Genomic DNA, 16471 nt, shown 5'->3' with positions numbered 1-16471 from the left:
GGTGTGGAGGTTATGAAAAGATGCTCTCGTGTCCGTCTTGGGGGAAACACTCAGTCCTTGTTTCTTACTAAGAAGTACATTAGAATTCCTTTTCTTCCCCCCGGAGGTTGGATTGCTGGGTGGCTTAACTTAGCACACTATTTAATATTATAATTATGTCTTATTTATTTGAGATAATTGTCAAATATTGTGCCCTCGATGGAGGGCTACTCCCAACCAAAGGTCTTTGAGGTTTCTATAGAAACTGATGATTGAAGGGATGTCCTTTATATTTTTCTCCCCTTATTTGGGTTATTTCTGTGTCAGTAAGTTCTGTGTTTATCATTCACTCCATGTCCTAATAACAAAACCAAAATCATTCTGCACAATTTATGAACTAGATTTTCTTTTTATTTACTGTACCAAGTTTGAGCATTTCTGCTCACTCTGTTCATTATTTAACTTTAAATGACCAATTCAGAGTATAACCAACAAACAATTGAAGTATTTAATGATACGGAAGGGAAGTTGTGGGTTTACACTTCTGTAATATAAATAGCACACCAGAAGGTTCAATGATGGCACTGAAATTCTGTAATGTTCTTTCTACTTCTGTCTTTTCCTATACTCCTTTGGATGTACAGTACTGTATCATATGCTAGACTGCGTACATATCCTGTAAATTAAGTGCTTCACATCTCAAAGCATATGTCTGTTGCACTGAGGATGAAAATCCAACACCAATTTTATTTTGGCTAATGCTAAACCACTAAAATGTTCATTCTCCAAGCAAGGATTTAATATACAGGGGCCTCACTACTGTAAAGAAATATCCTTGTAACATTTGGGACTCCTTCCTCTCTTCGTTCTGTTCGCTGCAGTCACAAACGGTTCCTCTAATAATGTTAAGTTCCAATATTTTTCTGACTCGATTGGAACGTGCTTCTCTATGAGGCTGTATATTTTTGTAATGAGTTTTGTACTTATTTTTAATGTTGTGGTCTCTGGTGGACTTTATTTTTCGTTGTTGTTTGATTGTTAATGTTTTTTCTATGACATTCTGTGTCGCTGTTCCAGCTGTCTTTTAGAATGGATGCTCTCGTTGTCTGGGTTAATGAATCACCTCTTAGATGTCTCTTTATGTCACGATAATAACAACTGCTGTCTTTGCAGCCTTATATTTGGGTGAAGCCTAGACAATCTGACTGGAAAAATAAACTTTCTTTATTCTAAGATAAAATATGAAGATTTTTCTTTCTTTCACCTTTAATATAGGGAATCTAAATTTTCTACTTTTCTCTTTCTCTTTCTCTTACTTTTCTTGGTGCTGGGCTCTTCCTTCCTCAGCGATGATACCTCCTAATATCGCTGCATGTATGAGAAATGACAAGCTCGGGGAGTCTTGCTTCTACCTTATGGGCCATAATCAAACTACGGTTTGTAGCTAAAATCAATATTAGGTGTTTTTGTGCTGTGGCCTAATTCCCTCACATTGCTTTCCGCTTCGCTATATTTTATATGTACAGCAATTCATTCCGAGCACCCTGCGTCCCCCGAATTGTAAGTACACCACTCAACACATGTAAGCCTCGTTTGTACCTTGTGCCATAGCCAGGTTGCCACAAGCCGCGTTCTTACAGCCACGGAAAAGCGGTGTGGTCCTCCAGCGGCTGCCTGGAAAAGCTAATAAGCAAAAATGCACGCACGTGAGTCGCACCATGGGTTTCACCTGGAAATCACCAAAATAACAGTCCATGCACACACTGACCCTCCTGAGCTAAGGAATGGAAATGGCACCAGATGGGAGACACGTTGTGGTGACAGGAGCAAGGAGCATGTACAGTGTTTGGCATGGGGGAGGGAAAACAAAAAGGAGAAAAGCAGAAAAATTTCTGTCCCCGCAAGTGTTTGTGAGGGTTTTTGGTCATTGCCACCAGGACAGCCCACCTTGAAGTTAGTGCAAGCAGCAAGGAGCACCCAGGAAGTGTAGCTAACACCGGCCCAGCTGCCGTGCAGAAGTTACTTTAAAAAGAAAATAACCAAATGAAACGAATGCTCACATTAAGTCAGCACAGATACCTTTGCCGTGTCTCTAATGAATCATTCATAAACATCCTTTACAAATGACAAGGGTGATTGTAGTTGAGCTACAGTGCAGGGCTGGGGTTTGGGTTTGGGGGGTTATCCGGCTGCTTTGCAGTTTGTTACAGAGGTAGCTCAGCTGTATTTTACCTGAAACGCTACATGAAAATAATGAACTGGAGATTAGGTTCTAATCAAAGCCATTCTACATATTACAATACCTTTCCATTGCTTTGATACAAAAAAAAAAAAAATCATACGTTCTGTCATCATTTGTTGAATCATTGTGGCAAAACCAAAATCTACCCTAGGACTTCTCATAACGTGGCAGAATTAAGTGAGATTAAGTAAAATGGAAATTGCTTGATTACAGTCTAATTCTCACACCTTCAAAACGTTATTTTACAAGGTCAAAACATAATAATCAATTCTATTTTCTGTGGCTTTTTTCCGCTATTTGAAACAAAGCCTCCCACAACTGGAAGGCAATGCTTTCAAAAGACTTAAAAGAAAAAATCATTTCCTAACGGCCCTCTTTATTGGAAACTGTTAAAAAAAATCCAACAACCCAAACTACATTTTTTTTTACCCCACTGTAGAGAAAGTAGTGTGAGCGAAACATTGTGAATTGGGCTTGGGGGAAATGTAAAATGCCCCATGACGAGAAGAGCATAAAGACGATATCGGCTTGGACCAAAACACGGCTAATGAACAGAGCAGCACCAGTACTAACCTGTAACTCTCGTTGTTCGCAGTTAAATTAACAAAAGCTCCGGTTAGCCTTCGCTGACTGCTTTAACAGTTGTTTGTTTTTGTCACTAATGAAGTCTGAAGAGTGATAAGTGGTGTCACGGCGCCGCGGAAGGCTTCGGTACCAAACGCTTTGCTGTTATTTTCTTGCAGACCCCAGCAGTGACAGGAACAGTCCCGCCACAGGTTCACAAAATGTATCGGAAATGAAACCCGCGCCATCCGACCGACGGCAGCACCCATCATTGGAGTCCAGTTATCCACCAGACCTTCACAAATCATCACAACATGGGGACAGGCGGACTTACGTTAGAGACCTAAAAGGCAGCAGAGAGGTTAGCAGACATCCCAATGAACACCACACTTGGAATGGGACTTCTAAAACCAACGACACCGTGCCAGGCAGGAGGACGGAGAGGTCGCCGGACAGGAGGCGCGAGAGGCAGCCGGAGAGGGCGGTGGTGAACGGGCAGAAGAGGAGGTCTCCCGAAAAGCGGAGGGAAGGGACAAGGAGCGCTGACAACACCCTGGAGAGGCGGGAGCGGCACGAGAGGAGGAGAGACCTCTCCCCCGAGAGGCGCAGGGAGCGGTCGCCCAGCCGGCGCCGGCGCTCGCTGGAGAGACTCACAGAGCCGAGGAGGTCGCCCGACCGGAGAAGAGAGACCTCCCTCGACCGGCGGGCCAAGTCGTCCGACCGACGGAGGGAGAGGTCGCCCGACAGACGGCTCAGGGAGGAGCGAGCCGGCCACCAGGAGAGGGAAGACCCCGGCTGGAAGCACGAGGCGAGCCGCCGGCACCTGCCTGAGCAGCGCAGGCGGCCCTACAAGGAGTGCAGCACCGACCTCAGCATCTGAGGGGTCCCCCGGGGTCCCCGTCGCCTGCCCCACGCCACGGGAGTGGAGGAGAGAGCACGGGAGCTGGAAGGATCCAGCCTCCGCAAGGCGAGGAGACACCCGGCACCTGCTGGTCCTACAAACCTTTTATGCAGATGAAATCTTATAACAAACAAACAAAAAAAAGTGTTGTGCCTGATGTATAATATTAAAGAAAGTATTTTTCAGTGTATTCTTTTTTTTTTTTTTTAATTACTTGCCAAATGTTGGTCCTAAAGGATTATAAAGTTCTGTTTCTACATTCTTTGTAGATTTCTTAAGAATAATTCCTTTATCGGGCTACTTTCCCCCCTCCCCAATATAGTAAATGGGGGTAGCCAGTAATATAATATAGGTAAAGGATTTTATGACCAAGTTTGAATAATTTGATCCAGACTGTTCTCTAGTGACTCACTGCTACACTGTATGTAGAAAATTTTTTAAGGGTTGGGGGTGGGGAAGGAAGAATATTGTTCATCTCAGTAGGAATGGAGCGCTCCTGCTGAAGGAATTAAAAAAGAAAGAGACAAAATGTTCCTAAAATTGCAAGAACTGTTTGAAGAGACTACTGTTTCAATGAAGGATATTTATAATAATAATAAATAATAAATAAATAAAAGAACAAAAAAAAACCCACACAGCACAAGATGATTTACGATAAGGAATTTCTAGTTTGTTCCATGAACAGTTTATACTTTCAGGCCCCCCTCTACAGGATGCGCAAAGGCAGAAAGACTGGTAACCACCATGCCTGTGTCACACACTAACGTAGACTGTTGATCTCTCATTAGCCTCAGCAACACTTAACGATATGTCATTAAGGCAGCCACCGCAGCCCTACTCATCTTCTAGATGTATATGGACAGCAACCGGAGCATGCATGGTATTGTTTTGTCTGCTTTGAAGCAAGGGAAGGGAACGGGATCCTGGGACAAGGCACAATGCGGTGGGGAGCGGAGTCCTCCCTCGGAGCGGGTGTATTCCTTCTGCTCAGGCAAAACCAGTGGGCTTTTCTTATTTTGCCAAATTCAGAAAATTCTCCTTTTCGTAGGTATTTAAGTTTTTAGTTTACTGGTTCATCCTTACTGAGACAAAAGGAGTGCACTTGCTGGGGAAAAAAAATAAAAGGAAAAAAAAAGGGAAAAAAAAATGTATCAGATGTATCAAAGAAAAAACACGGGCAAAAAGAGGTAATCAGTGGGACAACCTGGTTGTAGAAGCCTATCCGTACTGGTTATATGCTGTAAATTTGAGTCGAAGAACAGCAGCAAAAGGGAAACCTGCAAGTTTCTAAGATGTATTTTCAAATTTGCAAGTTGTGTGGTAAGTCTGCTGTAGCATTGGTATAAGATTTTAATGGATTACTGCCTAGCTGAGCCAAAATGTTTGCCGTTACTGTTGGACCACTAAAGTAAACTGCTGCTTTTTACAGTGCATTGGTGTGTACATGTATGCTGTTTCACATTTTCCATATGAACACAAAAACATTGCAAGTCTATCACTGTTGTTGCCATGGTACTGTAAAAACAAAACCAAGAAAGAAGATGGCCGATCATTGTGTGTACAGTTTAAATTGTAATTAATAGAGCCTGTTGGAAAAAAAAAAAAAAAAGAAAAAAAAGAAAAAAAAAATGTTGCCTTTTTCTTGTATAAAAGAGGATTTATGACAAAATTTAGCTGTGAGGAATGTGATTAAGTGTTTATATTTCTGAAAATGGAACAAATTGATTCAGGGGGATATATTTTAATGTAAACTGAATCAGGTATGTAAAGCTGTTTTAAAATGGGAGACTATATAAGTAATTCTAAAGCTTTTGTTGGTTTGAATATCATTTCTTTCTTCATGGTGGGCCTGCTTATATATTATTAAGCACATGTATGCAGTCTCTGTTCTTCAATCATCATTTCTTGCAATGTGCTATAGACATAATGCTCTTTTCGGTGTTGATGAAAAGCAGTATGTGGGCCAATATTTTTTATAAAACACTATGCATATATAAATACTACATTGTTCATAGCTTTATTTGACTTAATTGGGTTTATACATAACACTAGGATGAGTAGATGTGGACTTACCCAGTACAAGCTTCTTTCCTCGGAACAGACACTATGTATATGATGTAGCAACAAAGAAGGAGAAAGTCTGTGAATGCTATTTTTATTATCAAATAAAGTTTTCCATACAAAGCATACATACGAGTGTAGTGATAAAGGAGTAGCCACAACGTAATGTTACTTACTCATCCCTGTTTAAATTAGTAAATTGTAGGTTACAGTTTCCAAAGGTCATCCATTGCATACATTAATCATTTGACAAGCCTTAAAGCAAAGGTTCCCAGTTTTCCAATATAAGATTTTCTTCCCCAGAATAATCAGAAGCTGAGTGTTTAGGTGGAGCAGGGTTTGTTATTATGCCTGGCTTTTGTGTCACTGTTCAAGATCATCACACGCAGCAGTGAGCAGTTTGTATATCCATCACAGCACCTGCAAAGGTAGTCTGGTGCAGCCTGAGTCTTTAAGGGTATGTTTAGGTCAGTGAGAAAGTTTATGGACATTTTAGGTTAGAATCTTTTATGACGCCCAGTGCTTTTTTACTATGAAATTATATTGTGATGGAATACATTGCTCCTGACTTTATATCTTCCGCTGTTTGTACTGTTTACCCTCTCCAAGATCACATAATAGCATAGCTTAAATGATCTTAGCTGATTAGGCGAGTCTTAAGCTTTCGAAATGTTGTTTTTTTTTTAATGTAAAAGATGATATTACATAATACTGAAATTTTATATTACAAAACATTTAATTTAAAAAATACTGAAAGATGAGGGAAAAAAAAATATGTAGTTGCTCATAATGTCTTTTTAGTGGTGGCATCCTTTCTACTGCTTCCAAACCCACTGAGAAGGAGCCCTGGTCTAAAGCAGGGCATTGCAGCTCTGTATTCCATGGTGCAACTCTATTCCCTTTAATTCATTCCAGCTTTACTTCTGACCATGAAATACTTACATTTTTTTCAAAACTTCTAAAAAAGAAACACTTTTTTAGACTGTAACTTTGCTGATGTTTTCCAGCAATGATCTACAATTATGGAGTTGCCAAAAAAAAAAAAAAAAAAAACTTGTTTCTGATGAAGAAGTGAAAAGTTTATGAAGTGATAAGTGAAAAATCTTAGCAAGTTGATATGTTGATATTGTTAGTTTCTCTTTATTTTCCTTTCTTTTTAACACCTTTTTTTCTTATTAGTTTTACATAGTTAGGATCCTATACCACCCATGTGCTCAGTCCTGTCATTTGTGTATGTCATTTTGATTAATACCTGAATTTTTTTTAATACTTTTTTTTTTTTTTTTTGTCTGCAGAGGGGCTGTTCACCAGCATGAAGAATTATGTCGGTTTTGATCTTTTTGGTTGGAGTTACAAGGAACTTCTAGCTGCACTATGTTTGCTGCCTTTATTCGCTTTCACTGAGTTCCCTCCTCCTTGAATATTCATTTCTTGGCATTCGAGCCAGTGTTTTATTTAATAGTGATTTTGTGTTAAATCCATCTGCTGTACTATGCTTGTTTTATCACCGTAGAAGTAATTATAGATACTGTTCTCCTCAGTTTGATACCTTTTGTTACAACAGGCTTTCAGTTCTGTCTCTTGGCTGACTATTCTGCCGAAGAATATTATAAATGGCTCATAATATGTTCAGTTTATTTGGCTTTCATAAATAGTACCAGGAAAAGATGTCATTTATGACCTGCTGCTGCCATCTGTAAATGTGTGCTTGTTAGACCTTTGAGGTTACCTTTTTTTTTTTTTTTTAAGATAAATCTTTAAAAAGGAAAGGAAAAAAAAGAGTAGGAACTAAAAAAGTACCCCAATTTACTCAGCAGTTGTTGTAAATCGCATGAGTCTGAGATGATGCCAGGATCTCGGTTGGATGTGATGCTAATCCATCAGCATTACTCCCTGCGTATATAATGAAGAGGCAGTAAAGTGTCATACAAATGGAAAATTGTGGGGTCTCAGGATGGAAAGGAGTGTAAAATATGTGCTGCCACAAGCACTGCTGCTTAATGCATGTAGAACTTCAATGGTTGGGACTGACCATATTATGACAATCTGTCACAAAGTCCCTAACTTCAAGTCAGGGAGTGCTTTTCAGAATTTAAGACATTATTATTTCTTTTTCCATATTGCCTTTATTGCCATAAACTTACAGCAAGATAGTGCTATACCTGTGCAACACATCGGGGAAAAAGCAAAGGCCTTGCCTTTGTAGGACATCCTCTTCTCGTCCATGTTCCTACAAGAGGCCCTCAAACCACTTCTTCAAAAGAACTCACGGCAATTAGTGTACAGGTTGCTGTGATGTGAAATTTACCCTTTACAGTGCTCCTCTAAATAATAAATGTCCATCAAAGTTTAAAAACACAAAGTTTAAATGTGGACACAGAGTTTCTAAAGTATTTAAAATCATTATGTTTCTTGATATTTACAGGGCCTAGGAGAGAGAGACAGCACACATGCTCCTTCCCAGATGGAATTGTGATAGCTGCAGGATAGTTTCTAAAAACAAACTAACAAATTCAATCAAAATGTAAGAAGTTGTCTGCAGAATGGTGTCTGTACTTTCAATTAAATACCCATAAGTGGATATGGTTCTGAGCATATTCTATCTAGGATATATTAGGGTATAAATGCCATTAAAATGAAGTGAGGCTTGTGCATGAGTTTGGGATCAGGCAGTTTTAACGTTTATTAACTATATACTTAATATAATATAATTAATATAATATAAGTAGTTTATGATGGTATAGTTTATTTTATATAAATACACATAAAACTGTATAATTGTTATTCACTACCATTTATTAACCCCCATATTCCAGCAGAATTTAGTGTCCAACTGACTTTGCATATCTGGGCCTATGGGTACCAGCAGATGAGCTCTGGCCAGTCAGCAGAAAGTAACGCATGCCCCAGTGCTTCCATTTCAGAGCAAATCAGACATCTCTGTGTAAACCCATTTCAGTGAAAACGTGAGCTAAATCGATGCACCCCTCACTGAAGCAGCAGAGATGAACACCCACCATCAATGTTGCTGGCTGTCTGGGCAGGTGTGGGGGAGTTGAGGAGGGCTGTTATCCTCAGCAAATCTCTGTCAGTGTGCAAATTGCAAATCCTCTGTTTCAAAGAGTTGTCTGAGCCTCAAGATGTTGAAGCTGAAATGGAGGCGGTTTCTTCTCTTCAAGGAGTCTCATTAGCTTTAATTTTGCAACAAACAGTTTCTTAAAAGAGAACTTTTGTGGAGGTTTGTTGCAGCAAGAGGAGAGAAGAACGGAAAATGGTCTGCTGAGAAATACTTTGGTTTAGTGTTTTCTTTGGTCATATCCAACCAATTGTAAATTGCTGGCATTGTGCCTCAGCCAAGGTTAATGGGTCCATTCCTAAGCTGATGGGACTTGGGTGCTTACTGCAAGAAGTCAAGCTTGTATGGAACAGGAATTAGACATTGCTTATGTGGCTCTCATAGACCAGGCTTCCTCTCCACTCCTGTGTCATCTACAGCCAGTCTTAACTTTCCTTCCTTTGCTGTTTTTCAGAAATTTCAGTCTTCAGATTTTCTATCTGTCATTAGAGGACTGAGGTTAAGTGACATTAACTTGCATTTGCTGTGTGCTAAGGGCATACTTACGGGTGTATTTGTGGCTGAGCTTATCTGCAGTAATTTGTTGAGTCAGGAGAAGTGGATGGTGAGACTGTTCCTCCAAGCTGGTGCCTTTAAGTATGAATGAGATCCATTGAATTGGCGATCTTGCTTCTGTCTGAGGATAGTCGGAAACAGGAATGTCTGGGGGAGGAAGTTGGCTGAGGCTCATTCCATATGTGCTAGAGAAAATATTGATTGGATACGGAAGCAACTTGGAGAGTTTCTTGAGGACTCGGGCTTTTGTTCCACATAAATGAGCAGTTTTTGCTCATTGTTTCTCAGTAACATTCTTCTGGATCCTGTTTTTGCTTCGAAGACTCCAGTTTGCTTTGGGGAACCCCCAGGCAACTTCTTTCCTCTCTATTTGATCCAGCAATTGTTGCCACTGCTTTGAAGTGTTGAGTCTGCTGGCAAAGCCCTTGTCTTTGTAACCTTTGAACTGCAGTTGTGCAATGCGGGGCTAATGTCCAAGAGCACGAGGCAGTTGTACAGTACAGCACCAGGGACGGTCAGCGCGGCCCCCTCCTACTCCTCAATGGAAACGGAGGTCCCAACCACAGGCATGGAGAGGTGAGGAGAGGGCAACCTCGGGACGCAGACAAAGCCAAGAATCACTCTCTGAAGGAGCACCAGAGTACCATGTCCTGTGGGTTTCCAGAAGTGACATAAAAACTAAAAGCAGTCGTAAGATTTATGTGGCTGATTCACAGTACTGACTTCATTATTCTGTGAAACGTACTGAATGGTTAGAAGATGTTTAAAGATGGCCCCAGTGTGAGTTATTAACATGGTATTAATAGCAGTAACAGAAAGAAAAGACCATAAGAAAATATATGGCATATGTTTCTTGTCATGCGTTCTTATTTTCTTGCTGAGGTGGCTGCACTGTTGAGGATGCATCAGACATCTGTTTTCCTTCTCCAGTCCCTTCTCTGTTTTAAAGGATAACTTGATGGGACAGGTACTTTTAGACAAAATACTTGGTTGGGATGTCAGAAAGAAATCTTCTTTCTGGAACCTTAGAGAAAAAGTCTGAAACAGGTCTTCAGTAGTCCTTGGAAAGTATTGCTTTATACAAGTGATACTTGATATCACTGAATATAAATATACGTTTTCTACCCTGAAAAGGCTTAGTTCTTAATAAGAGGAGCTGCTAAATGAACTTTCCTTACGTGTGGCATGCATCGACAAAAACATTTTCTTTTCCCTGCCTAATTAACAGGATTGAAAGTTGACTACGGCTAAAGCTCCTTGTGCCTTTGGGACAGCACGGTCTGGAAGTTTTCAGTTTAATTGTGCAATAACCATGCAAAAATATGCAAATGATAAACAACTCTGAGGTGCTTAGCATGGCAACACACACACAATTCTGATTCTCTAGAGCCTGTGTCGAGAGCCCGGAACAAGCCTGCACGAGGGACCCCATACCTCTGGGGTGCATCGCAGCTGGGCTGCCTTCACACCCGCAGTCAGTGGCCTAAACGGGTGGGCACGCAGATCTGCTTTGCTCCCGAACACATGTACACATTTCTGGGGCATCCCAGAGCCTGCATAGGTGGGTTTTCCCCCATGAAGACCTCCACGTAAGGAGGAAAACTTCCTTTTGCTGAGAGCGGAGTGACAAACACTGCCATCCCGTGTCGTTGCATTGACTCAAATATTTTTAGCCTGAAGTTCTGTCTTAGAGATTAAACTCTGTATGCAAATAATATTAATATTCATGATCATTGCTTCTGCTGTTAGCATCACTTCAATATATGGGAAAAAATCACGTCCCTCTGCTTACTAAGGATTTCATTCATCAGGATGACTCTCCTTATTCCAGTTAAGATTTAATATGAATAGCTCCTTCTTCTGACAAAGCTTCATGGTCTTTCCAAATTACGTATCCTTTCTGTTACTGACATGTATTACAGCAACACAGTTTCATGATTTTCACCTCAAAATTTCTTCTGTAAAAAGGATGTGCTCTAATTCAGTGGGAAAAAAAATGGACGTGCACTGGCTTCAGGTTTAGACTTGTTTTAGTCCCTGTTTCATTGAGAAAAATTATCCATAATGATAGCTGTTGGGAGGGAGAAGTCAAGTGAATTTCACAGTAAAATACTGAGTAAAGAGACAAGCAGACCGTCGTTATGGGCTTCATTAAAAAAAAAAGGTTGTATGTTTGACTTTACTTCTGTCCAAAATGAAATCTGTTTTTTAGTATGTGTTTGTACTTACAGAGATGTTTTGGTTCATGTTTTCCCACTCGCCTTCCTACCTGAATTATCCCATAGCTGCTAACACCTTGTGATTTATATCACTGTCTTGGTATATCTCTTTTGATAAAGTGGCATACCGTTGATTCCTTTATTTTCAGCATGCTCTTTGTCTTTATCACTTTTACTGCAAATCGCAGCAATTCATTCCTTCTCAGTCTCTGGTTCCTACAAGGTCTTGTACTAAAGGCAGGGTGCTGTGAGATTTGGGGCTTCATTTATCACAGCAGAATTGCATCAACAGTTTTGCAGCAAAGTGGAAAAGTTGGGAAAATACTGAGAAGCTGCACAAGCAGATTTCATACATCAGGCTCTATTAGCAAAAAAACAATTTTCCAATTTTACGCAAAAACAGAGCAACTTTTGTTTGCATGGAGTCCTGCCAAACCCACATTAATCGTATTTAATTTGCTTGCTTGGAGCCCAGATGAAAATGCTTTTCAAATAATTAGTTGACTGCAATCATGGAGATCCTAATTCAGAAAAAAAAGCCTTGCTCAGGAAAGCATACAAGCATGTGCCTGAGTTATGTTGAAGTCAGGGATGTAATAATTTAATTAAGAACCTTTCTGAGGTCTGGAATGTTCATTGGAGTCATAATGACCAGCATTGTCTCAACTTATGCCAGAAACAGCACCACTTGCGGTCTACTGATTAATGGTTTTCATGCTTTTTCTATCCTTGGCTTTTTCTTAACCACTTGGACAAGGATCTTCATTGCCAAGACTTGTTCCACACGTGTTATCATGTGGCAAATCCTCTTTTACACTACGAGTGCATTCAAAACCTGGCTGTACCTCTGTATCCTGTTATTGGCCTCTCCCTGTCCGTGAAGTTCCTCTTCGTGATGTCTGCCCAGTGTGTCGCTGCTTGCTGTCTGGGGATGGAAATTGGATCTAGTCTGGGGATGTCTGTTCACTTTGGTGCATTAGATGAAGTATCTCTTCTCTCTCTTGTTAGCCAGTAGCAAATATTCAGAGGGTTTCTACTTCCATTTTTTTTTTCCACAAGTTCTTATGGTCCCTATGTTGAACCATGTTCCCAGTCTTGCCATGGCATTCCATGGCTCAGGCTCAGGTGTGTACACAGACTGCTAGGACATGCTGGCATCATGGGCATCAAGAGATCCTGGCTGAGGGGGCTCAGTATGAGCTGCAGGAAGCAGACCAGAAAGGTAGACTACACGTACCCTTGGTAAATCCTGTGCTGTCAGCAAGCACAATTTTGTATTGAAATTAAGGTGCCAAAACTCAGGTATACAGAACAGCGTGGGGTGATCTGAGTAAAACAGTGTTTCCATAGCAATGAAGTAGTTATGTACTACGCGAATGGTCTGGAGTTCAAAGAGAATCAGAAGGAGAAGCTGAAGTTTCAGTATTTTCTATGGTGGAAGTGGACCAGAAATACAGAGGGAAAGGCAGATGTTGAAATAAAGATAACACCAAGTGCATAAAAATCCGTTCTCTTAAAAAATAAAAACCCTGTCAGAATGATAGTCAGGGTAGCATTTAGCTCTTGATGACTAAGGTAAGAACAAAACGACTGCAAAAAACAAGCAAACTGGAAAGGTAAACAGCTGAGGAGAGATTTTCTGCAAAAGATAGCAAACAGTTTTTCAAATGTTCTTATATTTTGCCAAAACTTTACATTTTTGAAAATTGTACCTTCATATAAGCTTGTCCACACAGATACACAAAAGCAGCCCACCCTTCAAGAGTAACTGTTTTTCCTCTCTCAGCACCCCCCCCAAAAAAAAAAAAATAAAAGGCAGTGGAAATGTTTCAACGTGGGATGAACGTACAAATGTTATAGATGAAGCAGCAGAGAAGTGACAAGGAAACGGAGAAAACTTTGCGCTGCTGTCCTTTTCCCCACACACGCTCATTTTCTTTCTTTGCATATTTAGCAGGGTTAAAACTAGGTCAGACTCTACCAGCCATGTGCTGGGGCTGCCTCTGGCTGCCGCCCGTTTCCAGGGCTGCTACGAGATACCCGCTGGGGCTGCGGAGCCTGATCCTGCTCTTGCAGACCACGGTGTAAATCGGAGCAGCCACAGGGTTAGCAGGGTCTGGCGTGGTGGGAGATGGAGAAGCTCATGCCCTGCAGACACAGCCTGATCCTTACGGCGTGGTGTTGAAGGACCACGAGGGTCTTTCATGTAAACAGGGCTTATCCTTATGGCAGGAGTGGGGGGCAAGATTTGTGAGCAGCGACACTTGTGCAGGGCTGAGTACAAGGCTGCTTGAACACAAGCTCCATGGTTTCCATGTTGCTCTGCAGCTGGTTATAGCATTTTTTTTTTTAACTGAAATGGGGTTTAAAGGGCAGGCCAAGGCCCAGTAACTAAAGCTCCATAGGTCTCTGAAATGAACCCATCTTTACAGACAAGCGTAAATCTTGATATGCTGACACTGCGGCGATATATTAGTCCTGACAAATGGACCCTTAACACATCAGGGTCGATATTGACAAGGTGAGGGATTTAGTTTTTCTTCAGAAGCAGAGAAGAAGTTGATGGGAAGGGAGGCCATTCCCCAGCGTGCCTCTGAGAAGCTGCCGACACAAATGAACCCCCATAACTTTTGCTTATTGTGAGAAACTTGAAGGGCACAGAGACTTTTTGTACTGGGCTAGTGAGAATGCGCCTGCTCTTCTTTTGGTGGGACTTTATTCTTTTTACTTTCACCTTTCTCTAGTGGCTAATAACTTGAGATTTGTGTGGCTCCTGGAGACCTTCCAGCCAAGCTGACCCATGGCCATGCCCAAGCTGCGGGTGCGGAGCTGGGTGGGCTCCTGTCCAGCTGCAGCGCGGGGCTCGGCTCAGGAATAATGTGGGGGCTGGCATGGGGCTGGTGGCAGCTCACCCACCCCTCTCTGCACAAGGACAGAGGCATCTGGCAGCCAGACCTGTGATGGTCCTGAGCAGATTCCTGCTTCCACATGAGCTGGCTGCTCTCTCAACACCTGCTATGTATTTTGTATGTATACATGCATGTATGCAGCCCTAAGATGCAACTCAGGATTTTCCGCATGCTACACACAGCCACAGACTGTTGTGTTTTTCCTCCCACCACTGAAAAAGTGAGTCTAAAGTGTTCCTTCAGTCAAGATTTAAATCCACCAGCTCCTCACCTAAATCAAGCTGCGCTCCCATGTTCTCCCAGTTCTTGGCAGCCTTTGGCTGTGGGTGCCCTTCTCACCTCAGCAGTCTCTGATGCTGCTTGCTAATCCTCCATGGCTTAGGGGTGAAGGGGGAGATGACTTTTCTAAACTCTCTGACCCCTTTGAGTGACAGTGGTTTGGTTTTTCCCCCATGAAGCGTGTCCCTTGTGGCAGCTTAGCCTTTGAAGTGGATTAGGTCTGGACACGGGAAGCGGGCATCAGGCAGAGTAGGAGTTCCTCAGCTACTGGGCTTAGGGGAGGAGAAGACAGGTGGGCTGCCAAAAACATCAGCAAGCTCAGAGCCCAGCAAGAGGAGGGGATACCCCTGTTACATGTGCTGGTGGCCAACACAATGCACCCCCACTGTGGTCCTCATGGGACTGGGGACAGGCATGTTGGAGGATGCTTCAGGCATCCACAGGCAGCAGGGACCTGTGCCCCTACCCATCCTCACTGAGGAAAGGAGACTTCCCGAAGCACAAGGACCCTCTGACCCTTTTGGACCCGACCAGCTAAGCCACGTCCCTGGGGTAGGGCCTGAATCCGCCTCTCTGCCAGGCAAGGGGGCATTGGATGCTTCCAGGAAGGTTATAGTTGAAGTTCCCTATCAGGCACACACATGTTTATCTTGGAGAGCTTGAAAGAGTTATGAATCTGCCAAGTGCATATCAAGCCAAGGTGGAGAGCAGAACAATCATCATCGCTGTGGCAGGCAATATATTATGGCTGGCTTGCCAGGTTGAAGAGTGAATGCAATTCGTCTTTGTGTTTGCTTTAGTGAGGGATAAGAGACTGTTTTGCTTGCTCAGGTGTTTTGAGTCTTTTAACTCAGTTTTTGTCTTGCTGGGTTTGGGAATTATCTCCTAAGTGTTTGTGCATTCCTCCTTCTGAAACTGGAGGTTATTTGTGTGTTTGTTCAGAGTGAAGCAGGTCTGCTTTACGTGCTACTACTTCACTCTCTCGTTGATTGCTTTGCTGCTGCAGTTTGGGAGGGGAAGCAGCACAAAGAGGCTGAAGTGGTGTTTTTGTGTGGGGGGATGAAGCATGGGAGCGTGCTGTTTATTTAAGAATCTGTTGCCATGTTTGTTGAGGCAACGCTGGTTCATATACGTCTCTGCTGCTGCAAGTGAAGGGGATAAAAAGCAAGCATTCCAGTTCAGTTTAGAGGGCTTGTTGGCAGGAGTGACATCTGACAGGGAGACAAATAGGAGCAGTGACAATAAGAAAGCCAAATAGTGGCAAAAAGTTTGGCCTTACTTCTCAAGTGAGCTGTCTTCCTGCTAACATGGCTGTCTGCTACTGGATCAGAAGTCATTTCCACCTGGCCAGGGCAAGGAGCACAGGTCTGCTGGTCCCTATCCATGTAGTCATGCCTGCAGTGTGACATTAATGCTAATGTGCAGCTGGTAATATGTTTTTTAGGGTTATTGACACTGACAGAGTAAGGATTTTGTAGGATATCTCTAGACACTCATCCTGCAGGGAGAAGGAACCACTCCATAATATTTCGCCACCCAATTTACCTTGAGATGTCACAGAATATTCCCTCCAAGTGGCCTGCACAAGTAACTGGATGGGTAGAGGACTTTGTTTCTTCATTCCCTGGGAATAATTCATCGGCTGACAGCTGTGCCTGCGAAATGATGAGGTGCCTCCCTCAGAAA

General features: G+C 42.2%; 1 protein-coding gene across 22 annotated transcripts in view; it reads left to right on the top strand.

Annotated features, from left to right (window-relative positions):
- MAGI1 (membrane associated guanylate kinase, WW and PDZ domain containing 1) overlaps positions 1 to 4811 on the top strand; it is a 324538-nt gene extending 319727 nt beyond the window's left edge. For 20 of the 22 annotated variants that reach the window (XM_040568203.1, XM_040568215.1, XM_040568198.1 and 17 more), the window contains one exon: positions 2965 to 4811. In XM_040568203.1, the coding sequence (XP_040424137.1) occupies positions 2965 to 3665 (701 nt within the window). In that variant the 3' untranslated portion in view covers positions 3666 to 4811. Of the gene's footprint in view, positions 1 to 1326; positions 1416 to 2964 lie in introns of all 22 variants that reach the window. The other 2 variants (XM_040568209.1, XM_040568217.1) reach the window with 2 other exon arrangements.
- The last annotated feature ends 11660 nt before the right edge of the window (positions 4812 to 16471 follow it).

Source organism: Cygnus olor, chromosome 10 (genome assembly GCF_009769625.2).
Source record: "Cygnus olor isolate bCygOlo1 chromosome 10, bCygOlo1.pri.v2, whole genome shotgun sequence".
In the NCBI taxonomy this organism is placed as follows: Eukaryota; Metazoa; Chordata; class Aves; order Anseriformes; family Anatidae; genus Cygnus; species Cygnus olor.
This window is presented reverse-complemented; position numbering and strand designations above follow the sequence as displayed.